At 39.4% G+C, this 27,766-nt stretch overlaps 1 protein-coding gene and 1 pseudogene across 1 annotated transcript; one reads left to right on the forward strand and one right to left on the reverse strand.

The window, feature by feature from the left end:
- Positions 1-6,795: 6,795 nt before the first annotated feature.
- Positions 6,796-7,673, forward strand: LOC144250785 (ferritin light chain). Its single transcript, XM_077793888.1, has one exon. The coding sequence runs from the start codon at positions 6,995-6,997 to the stop codon at positions 7,520-7,522; it is 528 nt and encodes a 175-aa protein (XP_077650014.1). The 5' UTR covers positions 6,796-6,994; the 3' UTR covers positions 7,523-7,673.
- A 12,396-nt stretch (positions 7,674-20,069) lies between these two features.
- On the reverse strand, positions 20,070-20,956 carry LOC113198317 (cyclin-dependent kinase 4 pseudogene; annotated as a pseudogene).
- Positions 20,957-27,766: the final 6,810 nt, after the last annotated feature.

Consider the following 27,766-nt stretch of genomic DNA (forward strand, 5'->3'; position numbering starts at 1 on the left):
AATCAAAAAGTATCCTGCTTTTCCTCTGCCAGGGTACACAAAGACTAATCACTGCAAATAGCTTTAGACCTTCACCAGCCTGGAGATGGCGTTTGAGGGATCTACGTTCACATACTTTACCAACTAACCTTCGTCTCCCATTTATTTGCCTTCCAACAATTTGCTGCCCCTAAACACTTTGAGTCCTTCTATTTTGCCTTGTCAGTTCTCTAAAAATGTACTGTTCTTTGTTGAAGATACTATATAACCTGGAACTCAAAGCCAGCTCTTTGTGAATAATTCTTGGGTGTCTCCCAGGTAGATCTTAAATAAATATGTAATAAAGTTATTTTCGTTTTCTCATGCTAATCTTTCTTTTGTTACAGGAGTCTTTTCCAACTAAGAACTCTCAAGTGTGGAGAGAAAAGTCATCCTCCTTCCTTACAAGATGATGAGATTTTTTCACTCCTTTGATCTGTTAATGTATTGAGTTAGATTTATCTGAGATTGAGCAAAACTAATTATTTTAAATGTTGTGTCAACTTTCTTATCACTTAGCACATAATCAATTTTGTAAATAACCCATGTATGCTTGAGAAGTTAAATTCCATATTTTTGGAGTGTTTAGTTATATATATATATATATATATATATATATATATATATATGAACACTGAGTTGTATATATGAACAAAGGTTGTTTCTAGTGTCGTTCAAATCTTTTTTCTGCTCAAATCATCAGCAATTTAGGAAATCACTTTGTATTCTTTCACATGACTGTGTATTTTAGTCAGATTTTTCACTGCTGTGACCAAAAGATTATACACACACACACACATACACATAAAGACAAACTATATACCCCATAGACACCCCCCAAAGACCCACTTCCTTCAGCCACACCCTACCACTTCAATTACCAGTCAGTTAATCCTATCAGGGGATTAACACACTGATTAGGTTAAGGCTTTCATAACCCAATCATTTCTCCTCTAATCCTTCTTGCATTGTCTTACACATAAGCTTTTGGAGGATATCTCACATCCAAACCATAACACTGTGTTTTAGTCACCTTTTTCACCACTGAGACCAAAAGACCTAACAAGAACAATGTTAAGGAGGAAAAGTTAATTTGGGAACACACAGTTTCAGAGAACTCAGTCCACATGATAGTGGGCAGACAGATGTGAGTGTTGGAAACATGAGGTTAAAGGAATGATTCTATAAAATCGGTCAACTGTGCTGATCCCCATAAGCTTTCTTTTACAAGAGGCAGTTTACCTGGAGCCCTGCCTGGCCTTAGTGGACAGGTTATGTCACATTATAACACAGAGCATGGATGTCAGGTGTGTTCTTTGCCTCACAAATTCAAAGAATGAAATCTATTGACATAAGGGTGAGAGAAAAGTAACAGGATTTATTAGAATAATAGAAAGAAAGAAAGCAGAGCTCCAGAAGAGGAAGGAGGTCTCAAGAGAGAGATGTCCATGAGTGTGTGTCATCTAGGGTTTTTTATGGACTTGACCTGTTTCTGTAGATGATTGATAGGATAAGGATTCAGAAAGGAAGCCAATCAACTCTATTTTGCCTTCTTCAGCAAATCCAGAGAAAAGTGATTTCTAAGCCTTAATCAGCATAAGAGTGAAGGTGAGGGTCTCTGGTCCAAGAGAAAGTACCTTTTGTAGTTCGTCTTTTCTAGGGGCTCAGGAACTATCCTTGTGAGTAGGAATAGCTGGGGTCAAAAACTTGACTTCCCTATTCTCTCTGCTTCCTTTTCTTCTCTGAGACCCTTTTCCTGGCTGCCTCTGAGTGGTCTATCTTTCTGTTTCAACATTCACCTGCAAAATACTGCTATGTGCAAGAGAAATGCAGGCCCAATATAACGTTGATAAGAAGAACCCAAGTTACTCTGAAGGGGGAGACTTTTGTGACCCTTTTCTTTTTTTTTTTTTAATTTATTTTTTAGTATTTGGCGGTCACAACATCTTTGTATGTATGTGGTGCTGAGGATTGAACCCGGGCCGCACGCATGCCAGGTGAGCGTGCTACAGCTTGAGCCACATCCCCAGCCCCTTTTGTGACCCTATTCATAGGCCAGATCCCGAAACTCAGGGAGATAAGGATGATTCCTCCTAAGCATAAAATCTGTAAAAATTTATGCTTAAGAATCCCATTAGAACCAGTCAACACAGGCCAAAGTAAACTAGAGTTGTCATGGCAGTGGGGACTTGGAAGTCTGATGTGATTCTTCTGTCAGTGAAAAGTCAAGAGGTAGACCTGGGTGGGACTCTCTGGAAACTTCTCTAGGATCTTGGATCCCTAATGAAACTGGAGTGCAGGAGAGGGACAGTGGGAGGTCCTCTGTGAGAGGACCCACTCTTTCCCTTGAGAATGTTCCCTTTTCCCTTTTTAATCCCTTCAATAAACTCGTGTTTGTTACTCTGAGCAGCATGTCTGAAATCTTTCTGACTTGATCACAAGAATCAGGGTTCAAAGTGGGGTGTCTTCATACTGTCTCAGTTTCCCAGAAGGCCCCAGCCCTTTATCACATACTTGACTGACTCCATTCCTAGGGGCCTGAGGTGAGGTAGAACATCATGGCAGAATAGTATGGCAGAGGAAAGCAGCCAGGAACATGGCACCAGGAAGCAGAGAAAGAGAGAGCTCCACTCAACAAAGACAAAATATGTGCCCCCAAAACATGCCCCCGATGACCTATCTCCTTCATCCACAACCTACATGGCTACAATTACCACTCAGTTAATCCCTATCAGGGAATTAATGCACCAATTACATTATACCTTTCATAATCAAATCATTCACCTCTAAACTTTCTTGCATTGTCTCACACATTGACTTTTGAGGGACACCTGATATCAAAATCATAACTGACTATAAATTTATTAGTTCCTTCATTGTTGCTAATGTATTTAGTCAATTTCATTAGGATCATTATATTTTCTGAGCCAATTAAACATTTTATCTTTTCTTTTTCTTTTTCTTTTTTTAGTGGTAGGGATCGAATCCAGGGCTTTGTACATGTTAGGCAAGTGCTCTACCACTTGAGCTATACACCCAGTTTATTAAAGTATATTTTGCTAGCTATTAATATAAATATTATAAAGAAGACAAAATTGTGTATTTTTCTCAGTCATCATAAAGTTCATGGCCAAAGTAACTGTAATAAACAATTATTAAGAGAAAAGCATACAAATTTATTTAATAAAAAATTACAATGACATGGAAAGCACCAGAAATGAAGACCCAAATAGACAGGAAAACCTGTGTACTTTTATGCTTAGGTTTTATGAAGATTGTGTAGCAGAGCTGGGGCCTCCAAGAAACTGAGGCAGTGCAAAGACCCCCTTTAATACCCCAATTCTTGTGATCAGGTCACAAAGATTTCAGACATGTCACTCAGAGTAACAGGCATGAATTTATTGAAAGGGATAGGAAAAGGGAAAGGGGACACTCTTAAGGGAGAGAGTGGGTCCTCTCACAGAGGGGAGGGACAAATGTGCATCTCCTGCATTCCTTTATTGGGGATTCCAGAGAAGTTTCCAGAGAGTCCCACCATGTCCACCTCTTGACTTTATTTTTTTTTGAAGAGAGTTTTTTTTTTTTTTTTTTTTGAGAGAGAGAGATTTTATTTATTTATTTATTTATTTTTCAGTTCTCGGCGGACACAACATCTTTGTTTGTATGTGGTGCTGAGGATCGAACCCGGGCCGCACGCACGCTACCACTTGAGCCACATCCCCAGCCCACCTCTTGACTTTTGACTGACAGCAAGTTGACACCAGACTTTCAAGTACCTATTGTCATGACAACTCTAGGTCACTTTGGCCCATGCTGACTGGTAATTTTAATTGGATTCTACACCATGCATTCCTATAGGTTTTATGGTTAGGAGGAATTATCCTTATCTTCAGGGATCTGGTCTGTGAAAAGGGTCACAAAGTGTCTCCCTTCAAAGTAACTTCCTCTTATCAATGTTATTTCCTGCCTACTTCCTTGTAGATAGCAGTCATTTGTTGAGGAATGTGACATATCCTGTCCACTTAGGCCAGGCAGGGCCTCAGGTAAATTGTTTTTTGGCAAAGAAAGCATGTGGGGGTCCAGAAAGCATGTTGGGTTCAGCACAGTTGGCCCATTTTATAGAATTATTCTCTTAACCTCGTGTTCCCACCATCCCCATCTGTCTGTCTCCTAACAAGTAGACAGATGTGCATTAGCATGATTGAACAGAGGGTATGATCCAATGGTAAATACTAGGGGGAACTTAGCAAGGTCTTCTCATTCTGCTTCTTCTCTTGTGTTTCCTGTTTCTTCAGAGGTAAAGGTGTTCCCTCCAGGTGTGGCATGGACACCTCCAGAATAAGGGTCTTCTTTATAGAGAACATGGGAACTTTTGACCTGGTGTTGGCAAAAAAAATGAACACCAAGAGAGTATGAATATACAGGTAAAGGTTCAATCTGAAAAAGAAAAGGAGGGGGAGGGCTTCTTCCAGTGTAAGGGACAGTCCAGACTGATAGAGTAGTCAAAATTGCCCCCAAACAAACAAAAGAATGGCCCAACTTTTTATTGAGAGGCTGGGTATTTTTATGATAATTCCTTTAGGAATTTCTTTCCAGTGGAAGAGACTCTTCCGTATCTTTTGGTAAGGCCCTACATCTGATGCTTACTGTTGATGTAATTAAGAACAGGAGGGTAAGAAGAGATACATTCCATACACAGTGTGTGGGGGAGTAGGAAAAGATGTTTAGTAGGTAGGGATTATGAATGAAGATGCAAGAGTTTATCTGCTATTTTTTGTTTTTTTACAGGGGATTAAAGGGATTAAACCCAGGGACGCATAACAACTGGGCTACCATCCCCAGCCCTTTTTTGTATTGTATTTACAGGCAGGGTCTTTCTGAGTTGGTAAGTGGCTCACTAAGTTTTTGAGGCTGGCTTTGAACTCACTATCCTCCTGCCTCAGCCTCCCGAGTCACTGGAATTACAGGTGTGTGCCACCACACCTGGCTGTTTATTTGCTATTTTTGTCTTATGTCTGGTCCCTGTCTCATGATCACTTCCAAGGAAAATCTGCTTTAGGAGAAACCAGACTGAAAAGGTCAGAGAGTCTGAGTCATCTCTGTGACTCAGAATTTTATTTCTAGCTAAATATTATTTATTTCTATTATCTCATATGTTCAAAAACTATGTATTTGTATATATACACACATATATGTTTATCTATATACCTATTCATTTATAACAGTTGTTCTTCCTGTTTCTGCTGTTTTCTTAAATATTAAGGTGATGTATTTGATGTAGTGTGTCCTGAACACCATCAAAATGGACTAAGGCCTGGACACACCCAGACACATATGCCTTAAGTTGTCTTCCAGGAAAAGTCTCCAGGTCCTTCCCTAATGATTCTTACTGTTTGGAACCCATGTTTCAAGAATGGACATGAAGCCAGGTGGAGCAGCACATGCCTATAATCCTGCTGACTCAGGAAGCAGAATCAGGAGGGTCACAAGTTTGATGCCAGCCTCTGCAATTTAGCAAGACCCTAGGAACTTAGTGAGATCCTGTCTCAAAAGAATATATAAATAAACAAATAAACAAATAAAAAGGGCTGGGAATGTAGCTCAGTGGTAAAGTGCCCTGGGTTTCATCTCCAGTACCCACCCCCCGGCCCCCAAAATAAAATAAGAAACAAACAGAAGCCAGGTGGCCAAATCAATGATGTCACAAGCTCAAAATCCCCTATGCAAAAAATAACTCATCCTGAAAAGGAACATGCAGCCCTTCTTGTCACCCAAGCAGCTTTCTTCCCTTTTCCTTCCCCAAAACTACCTCACTACCAAGCAATCATGGAGGAAGATTTGAGCTTTATAGCTCCTAGTCTCCTTGCCAGTTGACTACACAATAAAATTTTTCTTTTTGCAAAACCAGGTGTCTTAGCATTGCCTTCTATGCCCATAAGGCAGGAAGTCCTTGTTCAATAATACCATCATTATCTACGGTAGGTTTGTGTGTGTGTGTGTCTACCTGTCTGTCTCCTTGTGTTTTAGTAAATAGTTAGTAAACTTTTTTTTTTTTAACTGTCAACCTTTTCTTATCTCCCCACCTTGTGTTTGACAAAGGCATCATCTCCTATTTCTTTGGTAGCAGGATATTTAACCTGCAGGTTTCATAACTACAGCAATGGAGAGGGCTCTCAGGGAAGCCATAGGTCCCAGTTTGAGGTAGCACTGGTCTATCTTTTGTTTGGAGTGCTGTTATACATTTGAAACAGTTGTTATCAACACCGGTAGTGTTGTATCATGTGATGAGTTTTTTAAAAAATACTGATGTTTGGCTCCAACCCCAAACTAATTAAATCCAAATGTCAGGGGCTGAGAACAAGGAATCCATCCTTTTAAAAAGCTCCCCACATGATTATAATCAGCAGCCTGGTTTAAAAACTGCAGAATTAAAAGAATGTTTACCATTTTTTTCTAAGATATTTATGTTTCATGTTTTTGTTTGTTTGTTTGTTTTTGGTTTGTTTGTTTTTCTTTGAAATTATTGTGTTGTTCTGCCACAAGGATTTGTTAAATCTAAGGTTTATGTTTTAAAAACTGTAACCTTAAAACTTGGGTAGGAATTCTGGCAAAACATATTTTCAAGTAATTTTAGAGGGCAGATGGCTTTTGTTAAAGCACTGACATCTCAAAAGCTATTAAGTAATGAAAAAGTATCTTTGATCATAAAAATCAAAAATGTCTTTGGACTCAAATTCCATAAAAATTACAATTTAAAAGTAAACTTGAGAACGAGCCTGGAGGTCCCACGGATCTGCTTCTTGCTTCAACAGTGTTTGGACGGAACAGAGTCGGGGACTCCCTTTTCTTCCAGCTTCCAACCGCCTTCCAATCTGATCTCCATTTGCAATCTCCGGGACCATCTGCTCGCCCAGAACCTGCTTCCAGGACCAGGCAACTCCGTTTTTTGTGGTTAGCTCCTTCTTGACGACCAACCATGACCTCCCAGATTCGTCAGAATTATTCCACCGAGGTGGAGGCTGCCGTCAACCGCCTGGTTAATTTGCATTTGTGCGCCTCCTACACCTACCTCTCTCTGGGCTACTATTTCGACCGTGACGATGTGGCTCTGGAGGGCGTGGGCCACTTCTTCCGCGAGTTGGCTGAGGAAAAGCGCGAGGCCTCCGAGCGTCTCCTCAAGATGCAAAACCAGCGCGGCGGCCGCGCCCTCTTCCAGGACGTGCAGAAACCTTCTCAAGATGAGTGGGGCACCACCCTGGACGCCATGGAAGCTGCCTTGGCTCTGGAGAAGAACCTGAACCAAGCCATTTTGGATCTTCATGCCTTGGGTTCTACCCGCACAGACCCACATCTCTGTGACTTTCTGGAGAACCACTTCCTTGATGAGGAGGTGAAGCTCATCAAGAAGATGGGGGACCACTTGACTAACCTCCACCGTCTGGCGGGCCCCCAGGCTGGCCTGGGCGAGTATCTCTTCGAAAGACTCACCCTCAAGCATGACTAGAGGCCCTGGAGTACAGTGGCCTTTGATGGGGCTCCTTTGCATCTCCTGGCATCAGGGCTTTGGCCTAAGTCTCTCCCTCTAACCCGTAGGCAGCTTTTTAACCACCATGGAGCCCCTCCCAAGCCTTGGACCAAATAAAAATTAAAAGCTTTTTCCAGCAAAAAAAAAAAAAAAAAAAAAAAAGTAAACTTGAGAAAAAAAAATTTGGAATGAGCATGATAGAAAAGGGGCCTACAGATAAATATAAACTAATATCCTGACACATAAAAAAATGAGTTGTTCAATTGGCCAATTAATGGTGTCATCTTCAAATTAGAAAATTCAAATAAAACATAAATGAGATTGTTGCAGGGCTTGGGCCTTCTAGGAAACTGAGGAGTGCGTAGAAGTCCCTTTAAACCCTGATTTTTGTGATCAAGTCAAAGATTTCAGACATGTCACTCAGAGTAACAAGGATGAGTTTATTAGAAGGGATAGGAAAGGGGAAAAGAGGACACTCTCGAGGAAGAGAGAGGATGCCCTCAGAAAGGAAAGGAGCAGTGCACCTCTCCTGCCCTCCAGTTTATTGGGATATTGCAGCAAAACAGAGAGTTCAGGTAGCTTACATGCTCCTGGGCAAGATTTGAGGGTAGTTAGCCCTGATTTGGCATGGTTGCTTCTATTTTGTCAAATAAATGTGAATCAAGTATCAGGTGAGAGAAGGGGAATCTTGAATATTTAAGAAGTGGGAAAAGCCAGGTGCATGCCTGTAATGCCAGCAGCTCAGGAGGCTGAGGTAGGAGGATTGCTAGTTCAAAGCCAGCCTGAGCAGTTTAGCGATACTTTAAGCAACTCAGTGAGACCCTGTCTCTAAAATTAAAAAAGGGCTGGGGATGTGACTCAGTGCTTGAGTGCCCCTGAATTCAATCCCCAGTATAAAAAAAAAAAGTGAGAAAATTGTTTGAAATACGGGAGAAAACACAGTAAAAGCATAGTTGGATTATTAGACATTATGGATAATCCACTTGAGATATGTGGTCATAAATTTAATGTGATTGGCATTGTTAATTCATTCAACATGTACTTATTTAAGCATTTACTTTGTGTCAAGCACTACTTCAGACCTATATTATATTAGATTAAATTACACAATAAAATGTTGGTAAATACTCTGTGTTATAGGATGATCCATGTTACAGAGAAGAGAAAGCAGAACAAACAGGTAGGAAGTGCAGGATTTGATTTTAGGGGAAAGTTGATGTACAGATTGCAACTTAAAAATATATCTGGTTGGGCTGGGGATGTGGCTCAAGCGGTAATGTGCTCGTCTGGCATGCGCGGGGCGCTGGGTTCGATCCTCAGCACCACATAAAAATAAAATAAAGATGTTGTGTCCACCGAAAACTAAAAAATAAATATTAAAAAATTCTCTCTCTCTCTCTTAAAAAAAAAAAAAAAAAAATATATATATATATATATATATATATATATATATATTAGTGTGGTATTATGGCACACATCGATAATCCCAGTGACTCCGGAGACTGAGACAGGAGGATCACACATTCAATGTCACTCTCAGTAACTTGGGCCTCAGAAAGTTAGTGAGACTCTGTCTCAGAATGAAAAATAAAAATAACTGGGCTGGAGATGTTGCTCAGTAGTAGAACTTTTTCCTAGCATGCTTAAGGGCCTCGATTCAATCCCTAATGCAACACACACACTCTCTCTCTCTCAAATATTGCTTTCTCTGATCTTTGAGTTTCATTTGAGTGCACACCTGTAATCACAGGGACCTCAAAGGCTGAAGTTGGAGGACTACAAGTTAGAGGCCAGCCTCAGCAACTTAGTGAGACCTTGTCTTACAGTAAAATAAAAAGTGGTGAGAATGTAGTCCAGTGATAAAATGTTCCTGGGTTCAATCCCCAGAATTGTCCTCTAACACATACATTGTACTCCTTTACCACAACCCTGTATATCTCTCTTTATTTTAAAATGAATACCCTACCCACAGTTGTTGTTATATAAAGTGCTGTGTGACCTAGTTAAAAATATGCCTTGTAAGAACATGCCACAACGAAATCCATTAGAGTGTTGTTAATATGCACTAATAAAAAAAAAGTATGTATCTCAGGGCTAGGGATGTGGCTCAGTGGTAGAGCACTTGTCTAGCATGCATGAGGCCCTGATTCCATCCACAGTACCATGAAAAAAGTTTCATCTCAATGGAGTGTATAGACTACATAAAATTTTTTTGTCTGTTTCATTCACATTGTATCCCCAGTACCTTAATATGTGTCAGGCAAATAGTAATTGTTCAACAAATGTTTGTTGAGTAAGATAAATAAATACATGATTATTGAGTTAAAGCTAAATGTGAATTTTTAAAAACAGTTTGATTATCTTTGTCTTGTCAAGAAGAAAATAACCACTCTGGGGATATAGCTCAGTTGGTAGAGTACTTGCCTCTCACACACAAGGCCCTGGATTTAATCCCCAGCACAAAGGAGAAGAGAAGGAGAAGGAGAAGGAGGAGGAGAAGGAGAAGGAGGAGAAGGAGAAGGAGAAGAAGGAGAAGGAGAAGGAGAAGGAGAAGGAGAAGGAGAAGGAGACCTACCAGAGAGTAATTCCAAAGAGGAAATTGGCTGTCACATCATAAAATGTGAAATTGTGGTTTTTGTGAGAACTTGAACACATTATCATGCAAATCTCATGCACTTGACTGTTTCAAGTGACTTGACTGTTTCACTATCTTACATAGTGAAGTTGATTATATACAAATGTACTTCTAATACTAATTTGAATTTTTACTCATTGATATCAACTTTCCTAACACCTCACATGGAAGATGTGTGGACAATCACAGAGTTTACTGAAATTAACTTTTAACTACCAGTGCAAATGTTATAGCTGGGGTATGATAGTTTCCCCCAAAGCTCCTGTTTATGCAGGAATATTCAGAGGTGAAGTGATTGGAGCATGAGAACCATAACCTAATCAGTTCATCCTAGTTTGAACAGACTGACTGGATAGTAACTTTAGGCAGGTGGGACATAGCTGGAGGAGGTGGGTCACTGAGATTGTGGACCAGAAGGGTGCATCTTTTCTGTGGCCCTTTCCTCCTTCCCTCTCTCTTCTTCCTGGCTGCCATGAGATGAACAGTTTTCCTCCACCATACGCTTTCCCCACGATGTGCTGCTGCTCACTTTGGGCCCAGACCAATAGAGTTGGATATCTATGGACTTAGGCCTCTGAACTGTGAGCCAAATTAATATTTTCCTCCTCTAAGTTGTTCTTATTGGGTACTTTGGTTACAATGAAATTAAGTTAACAAAAACAGTCTTAAAGTAGTTTGAAGAGAATTTTGACAAACTGGCCCAAGAATTCCAATAGTTCAACTGGTAAGGGAGTAGCAATCTGTATAGTTTGTCATGTCAAATATTTTGTATAATCCTATGCTGCAAGCAGCACAGCCAGACTCATGGTTCCAGCAAGGGGCAATGGGGAATTAGAAAATAAAGACTCACACGCAGAGATTTGAAGATAAAGCTGGGATCAGGGTGGAGTGCTGCTCTCTGATGGAGAAGCACATCTCAAGAGTTACACCAGCAATTTTTATTTATATGTCTCATTATCAGGTTAAAGACTATGCAAGCATTATTCATTGTACTCAGGAAAGTTATAGAATCAGAAACATCTATGCAGCTTTTCCACAGTTGCAATGTGCAATGTTTGAGCTTTGTGTAGTGCTCAAGGAGGTTCATTTTTTAAAGTTACTATTAAGCAGGCAGCCTCAGGAGCAGAGGAGCTGGTGAAACATTGTGGTTGTGTAGCATGAGAATTTCTCTATTCTTGGGAGCTATATGCCTGAGATAAAGGTTGGTGCCTATAAGAATTTGTACAGAGTGTCCTCAGGCAGAGCATTACCATAGCAACTGGGCATCCTGTACCCTTGCACAGAAACGTTCTCAGGCACCAGGCGTGCCACAGCCATGAGGTCATCAGAGACCCCCAATCTCAGTCACTGCTCTCCACAATCCTCTATTGAATTGGCCACAATGCATAACAGATTATTAGTGACATAAAGAATGAAAAAAATATGATCATCTAAGTTTAGAATTTAGGACTACATAGTAGTCTTTTCTTTAGGTTTTTTTTTTTTTAATCTTTGGGTTTTTTTTTTTTTTTTTAATAGTGCCAGGGATCGAACCTAGTAAGGGTGCATGTACAGCAACCACTCTACCATTGAGATACACTCACAGCTATTTAGTTTTTGCTTTTTTGTTTTTCTTTTACTTTTGTGGTACTGGGGTGTCAAACCCTTGGGCCTCACACATGCCAGGCAAACACTTTATCATAGAGGGACATCTTCAGTGTGCCTGTTGATTTTTATATGAATACTCTAAACTGGAAATCAATGAATTTCCTATAATTACTCTAATTGTTTTATGTATAATAGAACATTATGTGATCAAATATATAACATTTTATAGTGATTTTTTTCAGTGATACTTTTGCCAAAAGCTTGGTCCTTGTCCCTGATGCCAATCCAATAATAAAGACATGAGGGTTGGGTTTTGTTTTGTTTGTTTGTTTTTTTGTACCAGGGCTTGATTTGCTTAGGGCCTCACTAAATTGCTGAGGCTGACTTTGTGATCATTATCTTCCTGCCTAAGACTCCAAGCTGTTGGGATTACAGATGTGTGCCACTGCACCCAGTGATGTCACAGTTTTGAGAAAAAGGAAAAAAGATGATTTATTGCTTTTTCAGCAAAGGAGAAACACAGGGAAGTCCTGTCCCAAAGGCTGTGATTCTACCCATCAACAGGAATAGGAGAACTTTTACAGAGGTGATTCAAAGGCTACATTCCACATGTTCTGTGTCTGGAGTTGTAATTTATTGTTAATTTGGGAGATGTGAAATGTGAAATGGAAAAACTAAATTTTATTATTGTCAACTAATCCTGCCTCAGTTTAGAAAAGTCAACATCAGGGCTGGGGTTTTAGCTCAGTGGTAGAACATTTGCCTAGCATGTGTGAGGCACTGGATTTGATTTTCAACACCACACAAAAATAAATAAAATAAAGTTGCATTGACAACTAAAATAATATTAAAAAAAAAGTCATCCTCAGAACATTGTCCCTTCAAAGCAGTTACCAGCACAATTTGTCTATGAAGTCTGACATTGGGGTTATCTTTTCCAGTCAAAGAATTAGATGGATCCAGAATAAAGTAGGGAGGCATTCCAGATTTTAGCAAGATATTCAATATGGGAACTCATAATAACTAAAGTGAGATCCTTAGTTATAATAGATTCCCAATTGCGAACAAGCATGCCAATTAAATAGGAGGCTTACTGTCATCGATATTGGAGTTGAGAAATCTAACCTAATGACTATAGAAATGAAATCCAGTCAAAGAGCATGAACACAGGCAAGGCATCAACTGCGGAGAGAAAAAGGAAAGGGTTCACCTTGAGGACAAGGGAAACAGCTATGATGGAGGAAAAAGTTCATGTTGAACCCTTAATAAAAGAAGGGGCTAGCCTTTTCTTGAGGAGCTGAGGTGGAGGAAGATCCTTGGAGGCATCTTGGTACCAACCTACACCTGGTCTTTGTGGTCAATTTGATTAAAAATAGGAAGGTGAGGAAAGGAACATTTCATAGGTTGTTCAAGGAGTGGAGAGGGTAAGGAAAGATATTTAGATGGTTACAGATTATGCATTGAGGCCTGAGAGTTTATCTACCATTTTGTCTCGGATTGTCTTACCATAGCCATCATACCTGACTCAGCAGTTTTGCAGGGCACAACTCCAGGAGTCGTTATCATTTAGTCTTCCAGAGTCATGCAACTTTGTGGCCTTGTATACTTTCTCAGTTAATTCAGGGATATCCTAGAGAACATGTGTGGTTGTCCTTGTCGTGTATCCTGAAGCTGATAGGGCCCTCTCAAATCCAGTCAAATTAAATTACAGGATATACATTTTGACATAATGTGATATATGTATTACAGAAAAATAAATGTCCCATACCACACAGTTTTATTTTTACTGAGGGTTGAACCTGGGGCTTGCACATGCTAGGCAACCCTCTACTCTGGACCTATATCCCCAGTCCCAAAGCACAATCTTTCATTAAATCTAAGTTATTGTTAAATAAGGTAAGAGTAGGTAACTAAAATATTTATACAACATTGTAACTAGTGCACTAACTGGTTAGATAACCATTCTAATAATTCTGGGTAGTGTTGCACAGTTAAAATGCACCAGAGAATATTGCATCCACAAAAATCTCAATTTGAGATTGGATAATGACATTTAGATAAAAAACACAAATTTAAAAATACACTTCAGGGGGACTGGGATTGTGGGTCAGAGGCAGATCGCTCGCCTAGCATGTGTGAGGCACTGGGCTTGATCCTCAGCACCATATAAAAAAATAAAATAAAGGTATTGTGTTCACCTATAACTAAAAAATAAATATTAAAAAAAAATACACTCCAGGGCTGTGGCTGTGGCTCAGCGGTAGAGCGCTTGCCTAGCATGTGTAAGGCACTGGGTTTGATCCTCAGTACCACATAAAATAAATAAATAAAATAAAGGTATTGTGTCCATCCACAACTAAAAATAATTTAAAAACACACTCCATAATATGTTGGTTAATTGAGAACATAAAATCAGTAAATCAAAGTTCAGTGTGAGTAATTTGAGGATCAGTCAGAAAAAAAAAGGATGTAAACATGAATATCATGAATAAAAGGATGAGACATGAAAATTGGTACAGATCATCTAATATGCCTATTACAGGCATCCTAGAAATATAAAATAGAGTAGATGACTCAGAAGGAACAGTAAAAAAATAATGGAAAATTTTTCCTTAGCAATAAAAATGAAATAAGAATTTAGGGATACAGAGAGAACACTGAGTCTCAAAAGAGAAGTGTCCATAAGCTATTGGAATGCAGAACAAACAACTGGTGAGCAATCCATCCTGTGTCTTTGTATCCTCATTGTTCCTGCCTGAAAAAAAGGCAACAAAATCATAAGATAACTAGATAACCACAAGGCATCTGGAGGAACCACTCCTTTAGGGAGCATGCACATTAAATACTTCAGCAATAGAGAAATGACTCTCCCCTAATTATAATAGTAAGACCCCACCCCTGGGTGGAGAGCTAAAATGCAGGATTAGAACATGCTAGGGCAATGTACAAACACAAGGAAAACTGATACAAGGGTTGGGGTTGTGGCTTAGCAGCGGAGCACACGCCTAGCATATGCGAGGCCCTAGGTTGGATCCTCGACACCACATAAAAATAAATAAATAAAATAAAGGTATTCTGTCCAACTACAATTAAAAAAATAAATATTAAAAAAAAAACTGGTACAAAATTGCATAACCCTGCTCTGACTCCATTCAGTTCAGACTCTTAGCTACTGTCCTTCTATAAATGTTAAAACCCCAGAGGAAGACTAGGTGGCACACATGCTCTCTTTTTGCCTGCAATACCATTCTGGAGTGTGTATTTTCTTTTTATAATAAAACTATCTGCTACTCCTACCTGATACATCCTTAAACTCTTTCCTGCAGTATATAAGGTCCAAGTAGAGGTCTCCATCATTACTGGAGACCTCTTCGATGCACATACAGTGACATATTTCTAAATAGCGGTCTCTTCCACTCCTGATATTTCTTTGGATCCCCCTATGGTGACAAAAACACTTGTGTTTTCAGATTGTAAAATCTACTGTGATCTGTGGTGGCACACGCCTGTAATCCCATTGACTTGGGAGGCTGAAGAAGGAGGATCACAAGTTGGAGACCAATCTGGGCAATTTATCTAGACCCTGTCTCAAAAAATAAAAAGGGTGGGGTAGGGGCTCAGTGGTAAAGCATCTCTGGATTCAATGCACAGTACAAAAAAGAAAAAAAAGAAAAGAAAAAGAAAAACTTTAGAAAACTGAAAATGGAACTAAATCAAGAGCTTCAGAAATAAGAACATAGCATTAAAGCAATGGCATTGCTCAATAAAATGAGTAAACTTTAGTATTAATAGATAATGAAATAAGATTATGAAAATTAATATGAATGCCCCAAACACTTTCACATAGAATCTAGATAATGTACGAAAGAAATTTATAATATTGTAATATGGTCTTTGAAATGAAAAGCCTCCAATTGGTTTTTGTTCTTTCATTTACTGATTATTTTTCTCCATCCCATATTCCAATCTCACCATTCTCATGCCAGGAATGGAAATTAAGGAACAGTCCCCAAAGCCTGGTGGAAAACAGGAATTATATTCTCAAAAAAAATAGCCAAATAGGCTGGAAAACTGGAATTATATTCTCTGACTGGCACAGCCTGGCTAAATCTACAGATGTGTGTTTCCTGGTTTTAGTTCTTATACATTTTAACATTCCTGTAAAATGGGCAGAAGCAAGTTAGCTGCCTTTCCAGTTTTGGCCAAACTGTGATTAAATTCAATTTTTGTTTTTTGTTTGATTTTCTTATTTCTAGTGTGGGCAGCCAGCAGAATCTAATTCACAGGAACCCTAGCAAAGCCTCTGGCCTGGGGTACCAATAACAATATGTATATCAAAACTCCTTAAAATAGTCAAGAAAGTTTGTTAGAAGGCAAATAAAAATGAAAGACTAAAAAGTAAAATTTGTATCTCATACTACAAGTGACAAAGGAAAAAGTATTCTTCATTCATGTCATGAGAGAAATACACATTAAAATTTTTAAAAATTAAAATAAGCATTAGGAAATTAAACCAACTCATATAAATACTGAAAAAGAGTGCCTGAATTAAATCAATGTATTAAAGAAATATAATTTGTTAAATATGGAAGTAGCTAGCTGTCAAAAATTGTCAAGAAGTTTATGGAGAAAGCATAAACTTAATTGGAACCAAATATGGGAAAATAATTATAGGAAAGAATTTAAAAGAATTAGAGTTTACTTCAACACATTTATGCAAATGTATGTGGTAACTTGGGTTCCTGTTACTGGCATCATTATTCTGTGCTTGGATTTCTCCTGAAGTTAACAGGTAGTTTGATGAGGCAAGTAATATATCCTGTTCACTTAAACCAGGCAGAGCTTCAGGTAAATTGCTTTTTAAAACTAAAAGCATGTGGTGGTCAGCACAGTGGGCCCATTTTATAGAATTTTCCCCTTAACCTCATGTTCTCATGGCTCAATCCTGATTTTCCTGGTCACCTCTCCTTTACTGGCCTCTCCAATATGCTTTTTTTCTTTATTTTGGTTGAAGATGATATTTAAGCTTGAATTCAAAGCCATCACTTTGAAGTTTTACTTATTTCTCTGGGTGTCTCCTTATATTTACTATATATTAGCTATACATGTTAAGGAACTGCTGTTTGTTTTTGCCTTGTCCGTCTGCTTTTATTACAGAGGTTCATCCCAATTAAGGACTATGAATATTAGTAGGGAAATTAGTTTTTTCTTCCCTTTTATGTATGTCTGTGTTATGTAAGTTGTTAGAATCATATGGAGTCACTTATGTCAAACTATTACAAAATGAAGTTTGGAGGCCATGAAAAGAAGTCCTTATGCATATTTGTTTTGTTATAGTTACAGCAATGTCCCGGGGTTTCATAAATTAACTTCCAGACCACTCATGTATAATCAAATCAAGCCTTTATTGAGGCACACCGGTGACGACTGACCAGAACATAAAGCTGTTTCCCTGATCAGCCCTGAACAATTGTAAGGGTGCCCCTTTTAAGCCTGAAAACCGCAAAAGGGACATTTGGGGGTCTAGCCAATGCAAGCAAGCCAAGTTACAGGAGTGGGAGAGTGCAGTCAAGCGGCAGGATGCTTAGCCAATCACAATTAGCCCAGTCGCCCCAATTATAGATACACAGCCCCAAGTTCTGCTAGTTACAGAAACAATGCCCCATTAGGTAGTTCTATGTTCTTAAGGGTTTCTATAGCAAAAGAGAACAACTACTTGCCCAGTCATGACTTTCTATTTGGTGTGGTTGTTTTATAAAATGGAGTTACTAAACAAAATGGAGTCACTTTTGCTGGACTATCACAGTTTGATAACAAAAGTTATCACAAAAGACTGCCAATCCACAACTTTATACAAAATCCACCACCAAAACAACACTTCTGTGAGGGTGCCTACGCAGAATCTGCCTGTTCCACCTTGGACTTGTTAGAAATACTAGGGTGCTGCAAGGAATTTGCTTGGGAACACAAACTTTACTTCCATAGAAGACTGTGCTATGGGACAAAGTCTTGCAAGCAAGCAGTTCACCTGCTTTTATCCCTAAGGGCAGCACTGTGCCCTTGCTCTGATAGGAGGAGCTCAGGATTATAATCTATGCAATTGGCTAATGTGAAAATTGGGTGGGCAAAGGGAAGGGCTATAGTTAAAAAGGCTAATATTGGATGCAGGCTGGGAACCTCAAAATGGCTAGAATTGGATACATTCAGACTATCATCTAGAGAATGGATCCAGGAATTTAGCGAGGTGGGCTACAGGTTGCCTTTCTTACCTTCTGATTTTACATTGAAGGCTAAATACTATATTCTGAAAATGGACCACTGGACTTTCTATTTCTCACAATGGACACCACTCTTCTTATTGATCTTGTAGCCAAGGATTATTGTTTTGAGATAATTTTGGCACTATTCCTCATTTTACCTTTAAAAAACCCTCTACCTTCTTGTGCCTCCTTGGATATGCCCATGGCCCCCCATGGCATCCCTTGTCATTTCCAAAAATTAAATCTTCTTCTTCTTCCTTTTTTTTTTTTTTTTTTTTTTTAGTACAGGGGATTTAATCCAGAGGCACTTTACCATTGAGCCACATCCTCAGTCTTTTTTAATTTTTAATTTTTAGACAGGGTCTTGCTAAATTGCCCCAGCTGGCCTGAAACTTGCAATCTTCCTGAGCTGCTGGGATTACACATGTGCACAACCAAGCCTGGCTTAAATTTTTGTTTTGAAGAGTCAGTCTCTTTGTTCTTCATTTTAGGTTGACAAAATACATGTAAATTCTAATAAGCTTTCTTGATTTTTCATTATATATCATAAAATTCACCATCTTCTAGTTTTAAGTGTATAACTGAATTTTTTTTTTAGTATTTCATTTGTCCTGGTATGAGATCACATTTCCAATTTATAATTAATTCAGGTTCCTATCCTCAGCCCTAGTCAACAGTTAATCCATTTTCTGTTTTATGGGTTTGCTGATTCTGGACTTTTGTATAAACATAATCATACAATGTGTAATATTTTGTGTCTGGCTTCTTTTTCTCAGCATGTTTTCAAGGCTGGTTCATGTTGTAACACGTAGCAGTACTGCATTCCTTTTTATTGCCCAAAATTTCATTTTATAGACATAATACAAGCAGTTGATGGATATTTGAATTTTTTCCACTTTTGGGCTATTACAAATAAGTTTGCTGTGTATGGTCATGTTGTAACTTTGTGTTTACTCTGTTAAAAAACTGTCAAAATCCCTTTAGTGAATGTTTTATTTCAGTTCTTGTACTTTTCAACTAGAATTTCTATTTGGTTCTTATTTCTATTTTGTTTATTGACGTTCTTTTTTTTTTTTAGAGCAGTATTATTGGCTTTTTTTAAAGACCATATTTGTTTGTCTTGTTTTCCTGTATTTAAAAAAGGACCCCAATATCAAGATAGGGAAGGGGAGGAGAGATAGACCCCTTAGTGTATAGAAATAGCAGGGCAGGAGAAGGATAAGTCTCAAAAGGAGGGGTGGGTGAAAAATGTCATTAAGGCACCAGAATGATGGAGTGACCAGCACCCCAGCAGAGCATGTTCCTGCTCAGGAGATGTGAGTGGCCTGAGAAAATAAAAAGTCGGAAATAATCAGCAAGAAATAAAAGCCAAAGCCAAAGATTAGATTTAAAAAGCAGGGCTTCTGATGGGTCTTCTAGCCCTGATAATTACTGGAACTGAGCAACTGGAAAAGGCCCTAATTCTTTATTTAAGGGGAAGTACATCAAAGGCAGGGATAAAGTTTCAGTGTGGGAGGTGTGTTGTTTTGGTGCTTGTTTCTTGGTGTGGCAGGGGTCTTGCAGTAACAGGTTGTTTGGTGTTTGGCAGGTTACTGGCATCTCTGGGAGGCTGTTTGATCCTAAGACTGTGAGCAAGGTCAGGGCACCAGCAAGATCTGGGCTTTACTCTAACTGGGGAATTTCACCCAGAGAAGCAGCTTCCCTGCCTTAATGGCTTGAACAAACCCATAATTAATGTATGGACTCCAACAGCAAAATCTTCTCTGTAAAAGTTGGAGTCTTGGGGCTGGGATTTTGGCTCAGCGGTAGAGCGCTCGCCTAGCACATGCAAGGCTCTGGGTTCGATCCTCAGCACCACATAAAAATAAATAAAGATATTGTGTCCAACTACAACTAAAAAATAAATATTTATAAAAAAAAGCTGGAGTCTTCACACCTCAGAGAGAAAGGCAGAGGTTGCCTTTTCAATGGAGTTCTCTCCACTCAATGTCTAGAAGGAGGAGGATGGCAGCATCTCTTCCTTCTGTGGCAGCCAGTCTAGTGCTCACTCAAGATCACCTTCCTCATGTAGATAAGAATGCCACAGGGCACGGAAGGCAAATATTCTCTTGTGTGGGTTAAAAGTCAGCATTTCTAGCAGCAAGTGAGCTCCAGACCCCTTCATCTCAGGCACCACTGACTGCGCCGGACTAGATGCTCTGGGGGGAAAGGCTCTTGGGGTAGACATACATCTCGGGCCAGTCATCCTCTAGCACAGTCAGGTAAAAAAAAAAAAAAAAAAAATTTGCCCAGTTGATCAGCTTCAGAGTTTCTACAGAAGAGAGGTTTCTGAGGAAACATCTCTGCAAAGATACAAGAGATGTATCAGTGCTCCACATGTCCAGAGGGGTTGCATATGTGGACTGCAGAGAACTTTGGGAGCACAGACCAGACTATAACAACCACAGGTGTAAGGGCCATCTGGTAGCTGTATATTCTGGCCAGGCCAAAGTCTGCCAACTTGACTGTCTCACCATTTGTCACCAGAATATTCTCTGGCTTTAGGTCTTGATGAATGATGTAATTGGCATGAAGAAAATCTAGGCCTGTTAGAAACTAGCGCATCAGATCCTCAGCTGGAAAGCTTGGTGGCGGTGCCTGCTTTGTTCAGATAGGTCCTTAGGTCTTGGGCATCATGCTCAAACATTAGGGTCACCTTGATTTCCTGGTCAGGGAAGTGGTATAGGCATCCATCAGCCAGACAACATTGGGATGTCCAAAAGCCTCCAGGCGCTTCAATAAGGCCACCTCACAAATTGTGCTGATGGGAAGGTCACCTCCAGCTCCTCCTCTATTGGGGACTCTCACACTCTCGAGGGCCACTGTGGGGATCACAGGCTTTGTACTCCATCCCATAGGCACAGCTGCTGGCTCATGTTGTAAGGTAGCCATTCTCAGATCAGGGGAGAACCTCACACCAGGAGCTGCAAGGACAGGCTCATTATGGGGACCCTAAAGCCAGTTCCTTTGGTGCCATATACTCGAGATGGGTTGGGCTGGGTAGAACTGGGTGGGGTTGGGTCAGGGCAGCTGGACATTACAGGTGGGACCATAAATACGCCGCAGGCTAGAGAGGCCCCTCACCCCTATCATCACCATGTGACCAGCTGTAGAGCAGTAATATTCATCTAGTTTAGAAATTCATAGCATGATTTATTCTAGCAACTTGGAAGTTTGTGGGTTTTTTTGTTTGTTTGCTTTGCACTTTGACTAACATCTGAGCTCCCACAGAGTTAAATTCTATTGCCTACTTTTTTCCTCACCACGGTTCATATGATCCTGTCACTTGGCTTGCTATATATATTTCTTTCTGCCTTGCTATGGATAAGTATAGCCATAAATATATATATGTGGGGCTGGGGATGTGGCTCAAGCGGTAGCGCACTTGCCTGGCATGCGTGCCGCCTGGGTTCGATCCTCAGCACCACATACAAACAAAGATGTTGTGTCTGCCGAGAACTAAAAAAAATAAATATTAAAACTCTCTGTCTCTGTCTCTGTCTCTGTCTCTCTATCTCCTAAAAAAAATATATATATATATATATATGAAAAAATATATGTGTGTGTGTATATATGTATATATACACACACACATATGTATTCCTCCCAATATCTCATTCTCTCTCTCTCTCTCTCTCTCTCTCTCTCTCCCTCTCTCTCTCTGTCTCTCCACACACACATACACACACACACACCCACACACACACACAGACACACACACACACACACAGAGATAACTGGATCTTTTCTTTTCTTTCTTTCTTTTTTTTTGTTTGATACCATGAGCTGAACATAGGGTCACTTTACTACTGAGCCCTTTTGATATTTTATTCTGAGACAGGGACTTGCTAAATTGCTGAGGCTAACTTGGAACTTGTGATCCTTTTGTCTCAGCATCTTGAGGCCCTGGGATTACAGGCATGTGCCACTGCATGCAACCTGGATATTTTCCATAATATATTGTAGCAACTCTGGATTCTAATAATCCCTTAGGTCTCGAGGGTTTGTTTGCTTGCATGCAAACAATTTTTCTCAATGGCTTATCCAGGGTTTTTCTGTTAAATCAATTTTTCCCACAGTGTGCAGCCTTTGATGATACAACTATAGTTTTTCCTCTTTATTTTTATGCCTGGTTTCATAGAAATCATCCCTAGGGTCAACATAGCTGAGTGTTTTGCCAGTGATCTGTCATAGCTGTTGCTCCAGTTCTTTGAGCCAGTAAAACATCTAGCCTTTATAGAGAAATGTGTGTATAGCTTGGGGAACACATTTATGTGTGTCCCATGTTGACCAGGAGGCCCTCAAGTGCCCACTGTAGTCACTCCTGAGTTGGTACAGCCAACCAGATATGAGTAGCCTTCCAGAACCTCCAGATGAGTGTACTCTTAGGGCCTTTTTTTATGTATCTTTTTCTGGCTCTGTTAAACTCTATCTGGTCTACTATTTCTTTTGTTGCTGCTGGTTTCACTTAGTTATCAGCCTTTTCTAAACAGCTGGCCAGCAAAAAAAAGACTTCTGTGTAAACTCAATGACCACATCTTATTATTAATGTGCAAGTAATATGTTATTTTCTGTAGTTTAATTACTTAAGGGAAAGTAGCATACACCTGGGAGTAGAACTAGTGGTTGATTTATGGCACAGAAATGAGACAAGACATTCACAAATTGAACCAAAAAGTGTTCTCTACAACAATGTGAAAAATCCAGTGTTTTCTCTTGAGACAATATCTCTCTGAGATAGCTTTTGTCCCATGGCATTACTTGGAAGGCTAGGAGGAAGGACTGAGAAGCTGTGTAGAAATGTGTGTACTTTTCAGATACTTTTAGTTCAAGTGCTTCCTAGGTATTTGGCTCTCAATCCAGTTGTTAAAGTCACCATATTCCTGAAGTTTCATTTCTGAATTGAACATCAGAACCAGAAGGCAACTGGTTGGTTTATGTCCATTTCAAAAACCCTGAAGGTAGGAGCACAGTAATCTAGTATAAAAAAGTGAAAATATTTTAGAGAAACCAACGGAAATGCTAAAATCCTTAGTTTTGATTTAGATAAGAGATTCGGGCTGTCATGAGGCTCTAGTGGAAAAGTGGGTTGTAGTTAACCCAAAGGTTGCCCAAACCACTATGAGTGTGTCTTTGGATTCAGTAGTGTATTGCTCAGAGAGCACTCATTCAAAATATAGACATTTGTTCTAAACGTATAGTTCAATAATTTTTAGTAGATTATTAGAGTTGTGCTGCCACGACCACAATCCAGTTTTAGAATCTTTCCATCATCCCATTATGATTTGGATGTGAGGTGTCCATCAAAAGCTCACATGTGAGACAGTGCAAGAAGGTCCAGAAGAGGAATGATTGGGTTGTAAGAGTCTTAACCCAATCACTGATTTAATTCCTGGATGGAGATTAACTGAATGGTAACTGAAATGGTAGGGTGTGGCTGGAGGAGTTGTAAAGGGGGTGTGGCTTTGGGGTATCTATTTGTGTCTGGCAAGTGGAGTCCCTCTCTCTGCTTCCTGATCACCATGTGAGCTGCTTTCCTCTGCCACACTCTTCTGCCATGATGTTCTGCCTTATCTTGGGCCCTGAAGAATGGAGCCAGTCTTCTATGGACTAAGATCTCTGAAGCTGTGAGCCCTTAAATAAACTTTTCCTCCTCTATAATTTTCTGATCAGATCCTTTAGTCAGAGAATCAAAAAAGCTGACTAAAACATGCCCCATTTCCCTCATACCTATTTGCTATCTATCTCCACTCCTGCTGTTAGTCCCACACTTGTAGAGTATACCTCAACTGTGAAAAAAATCCAAATAAAATACTGTCCTGTATTGCTTCCTGCAATGTTGATTTTATTTATTGCTAAAAAATAAAATTATAACAAAACTGTGCTACAGATTAAAAGGAAGAAAGGAGTGAGCATTTGTGGGCAAGTGGAACTTAGAGATGATTGAAAATGGAGTAGTTCACACTTTAAGAACAAAAAGTCAGAAAGTGGGTATCCCCTGACACCATAATGGTCATAGCCAATAACTTTATGAAGAAAAATAGGTTAATAAGAGAAAAGCATAACAGGTTTGTTTAATCATAGTTTTATGTGATGCTGGAATCTTCAGAATGAAGATATAAAGATACAGGGGGAAATGCCCATTTTGTATTTAGGTTCAGTGAAGCAGGTACAGCTATGTAAGAAATGTGATTGGACACAAAGAATCAATCTATACTTCCTTCCTTCCTTCTTTCCTTCTCTCTCTCTCTCTTTCTCTTTGGTCCCGGGGATTAAACTCAGGGATGCTCAACCACTGAGATACACCCCCAGCCCTTTTATTTTTTTTTTATTTAGAGACAGGGTCTTGCTAATTTGTGGAGACTGCCTTTGAACTTGTGATTCTTCTGCCTCAGCCTCTAGAGCTGCTGGGATGACAGGAGTGTGCCACTGCACCCAACACAAAGGATGCAATCTAATATACTGGATGGGGAAACCCAGAAAACCTTGTCTGTTCAGATTCTTGGCCTCTCGTTTGTAGCACAATTTTTTCCTCCAAAGTATGAGGCAGGACCCCTCTGGAACCAGGGTCTTCTGACCTACTACCAGAGAAGGGTAGATCAGAGAAATTTATTATTGCAAGCTCCTGGAAAGAAATGTGGGGAAGATTAGAATGATATTTTTAGGCTTTATGACTTGCTTTGGGAAAAGAAGTTCTAGTTTCTATGACCTGCCTGAGAAAAGAATAATTCTGGTTTTATGATTCACTCTTGGGGAGAATGACACAGGTGAAAGAGACTTTGAGTCTGAGAATGCTTCTGAGGTCTTCTGATGTCCTTTTTTCCTTTTTGGGATTAGAGATTGAACCCAGGGGCACTCTACCACTGAATACATTTTATTTTGAATCCGTTTTATTTTTATTTTGAATCAGGGTGTTGCTAAGTTGCTGAGGCTGGCCTTGAATGCATGATCCTCCTGCCTCAGCTTTTGCATAAATTATTGCCAGTTCCATATTCTAATGTCCTAGTAGGTTTGGGAATTTAATGTTTCATCTGTACGTTAGTTTTCTATTGCTATAACAAGACACCAGTGATAATCAACTTATAAAGAGAAAATGTTTATTTTGGCTCACAGTTTTGGAAGTTCCAGTCTATAATCAGTTTGCTCCATTGCTTTGGTCCTGTGGTAGAAGCACATAATGAAACCAAACTGCTTATATCATGAACTAAGGATCAAAAACAAAGAGGAAAAAGCCAGTGTCTCACAATCCACTTTGGGGGCATGCCCCCAGTGACCTAAGAACCTCATACTAGGCCTTACCTCTGAAAGACTCTACAACCTCCCAGTAGTATGAAGTTGGGTCTAAGACTCTAACTCATGGATCTTTGTGAGACATTTCAGATTCAAACTATAGCATCCTGATTTTTTTGTTTTGTTTTGTTTTGTTTTCTCTAAGTCCTTGCATTGACTGCCTCTGTTATATTCTCCTACATGGAAAGAATATTCCAGTTAATAGGGCTTAACTTGTTTTTTGCATAAAAGTATATATTTACTGAATTAAACATTTAAATAAATTCAGATTTTTTTTTAGTTGTAGTTGGATACAATACCTTTATTTTATTTATTTATTTTTATGTGGTGCTGGGGATCGAATCCAGGGCCTTGCATGTGCTAGGCAAGTGCTCTACCACTGAGCTACAACCCCAGCCCTAAAGTCAGAGTTTTTAGCCAGGAAAATTTTATTAATGTTAGGATAAATTTGTTGAAATAGTAATTGTTAGCATAATTGCAGCCATCTTCCTTTTTCCCACCCCCAGTTTATGAATACTGTTCTTATTCCCAAGAAATAGAAACTAGCCTGAGACAAAACCTACCAGCCTGGTTTACTGAAACAGTCTGGCCTTTGAATAGTTTTTCTGGATTATTATACAATCTTGATATTGAAGTTGGTCTTTCAGAGGTAAGGTATATGAAAGAAATTTTCTATGTATAGGCATTTATGCAGTTGCATTATAAGGGGTCTGAACTGTCAGTAAGTTGAAAGTGCCAAAAGGCACTGCCTCTGGTGTGCAAGGATAGCAGGAAACCAGAAGAAAGAGTTAAAAATATTTAAATCTTGCCAGGTGCGGTGGTGTACCCTTGTAATCCCAGCAACTAGGGAGGCTGAGGCAGAGGATCTCAAGTTCAAAGCCAGCCTCAGCAAAGGTGAGGTGCTAAGCAACTCAGGGAGATCCTGTCTCTAAATAAAATGTGAGCATACACACACACACACACACACACACACACACACACAAAGGCTGGGGATATGGCTCAATCCCTGGTACAAATAAATAAATAAATAAATCTTTGGCCCAGTGTTAGTACTCCTAGCACTGTTTCTCAGCCTGATCCCAGCTAGCTGTAGATCATCTCACTATGGTCAAGGACACTAGCCCTAAACTGGGTGGGGGAATCCCAGAAAAACTGCCTGGGCTGTAGAAAAATGACCAAAGAGAATCTGGCCTCTGTCCTACCTTCCAGCCCCTTTTGCCCATAGAGGGTGGAGGCTACTGGCCACAAAGGACGGGGAAATACATTTCAGAATTGTCAATTTATACCCTGGAAACAGGAATAATCTCTCTTTTAAAAATCTTAAAATTTCCCCTTTTGGCCAGGGGATATTCATCACTGGGGGAGAGCAATTCTTCCTATAACAGTATCCCATCAAACTAAATGCCTAGGGAGATTGGCAGAATAAATAACTGCACCCAGAAAAGAAAAAGACAGAAACAAAGGCCAACCCATGTTTTGTAGGATCTTCAAGGAAGCCTAAAAAAAAACAGGATGGAAAGTGAGAGCTGGGGATATAGCTCAGTTGGTGGAGGGCTTGCCTCACATGTACAAGTTCCTGGATTAAATCCCCAGCATCGTGCACACACACACACACAAAAAAAAAAAAAAAAAAAAAAGAAAAGAAAAGGATGGAAAGGGCCTCCTCCTCCATTGCATATCAGTATGCCTAGTATAAGAAAAAAAGGCCCAAAAGGAGCCTCTGGGTACAATTAAAAGTGAGAAACTCGCTTAAAATTGATGACATTATGATAATGACTAGGCAGACAGGTCAGGCTCAAAAATATCTTGTGCTCCAACCCCTTGAATGCAACCTGGTAGAGAAAAGATTAAGATGGTTTTTGTATATGCCAGATTGTCAGATCCCTCTCCTGGGATGAAATTTGTTGTGTAAATTGAATGCACAGATAATATTCATAAGGATTATTTGAGAATGTAAATTTAAGAAAGGGTCCAAAACTAGAAAAGATAAAAGAGAGTTATAGGTATGGAAATAGATTCTAGTTCAGAAAATTAGAAGGTAGAAGAAATGTTTCTGGATGAAAGAGTATTTTGTCTGGTAAAGTAATATTCTTGGGCTGAAGTCCAAGATGAAAAAGGATGAAACTAAGGATATAAAGTTGTAAATGTCTAAGTAAGTCACAGAAGGTTTGTGAAAGGTAAATCTCAAAAAGGTTTTGTTTGTGATTAAATTGGTTATAATTAGCACAGTCAGTGAAAGTGATTTGAAGTTTTATGTACTTATATAAAGCAAAATTATCTATCCAGATAATTTTCTTGTATTTGTTAGGTTTTATTACTTGAGAACACTAAGTCTTAAAGGAATTAGCATTGGTACCTATTTTAAAGTCATAAATGATTACTTTGCAACTAGTTAAACAAACAACTGTTACT

This window comes from Urocitellus parryii, chromosome X (genome assembly GCF_045843805.1).
Source record: "Urocitellus parryii isolate mUroPar1 chromosome X, mUroPar1.hap1, whole genome shotgun sequence".
In the NCBI taxonomy this organism is placed as follows: Eukaryota; Metazoa; Chordata; class Mammalia; order Rodentia; family Sciuridae; genus Urocitellus; species Urocitellus parryii.

Coding starts and splice junctions, on each gene's coding strand:
- LOC144250785 (XM_077793888.1), top strand. CDS start 6,995: ATGACCTCCCAGATTCGTCAGAATTATTCCACCGAGGTGGAGGCTGCC.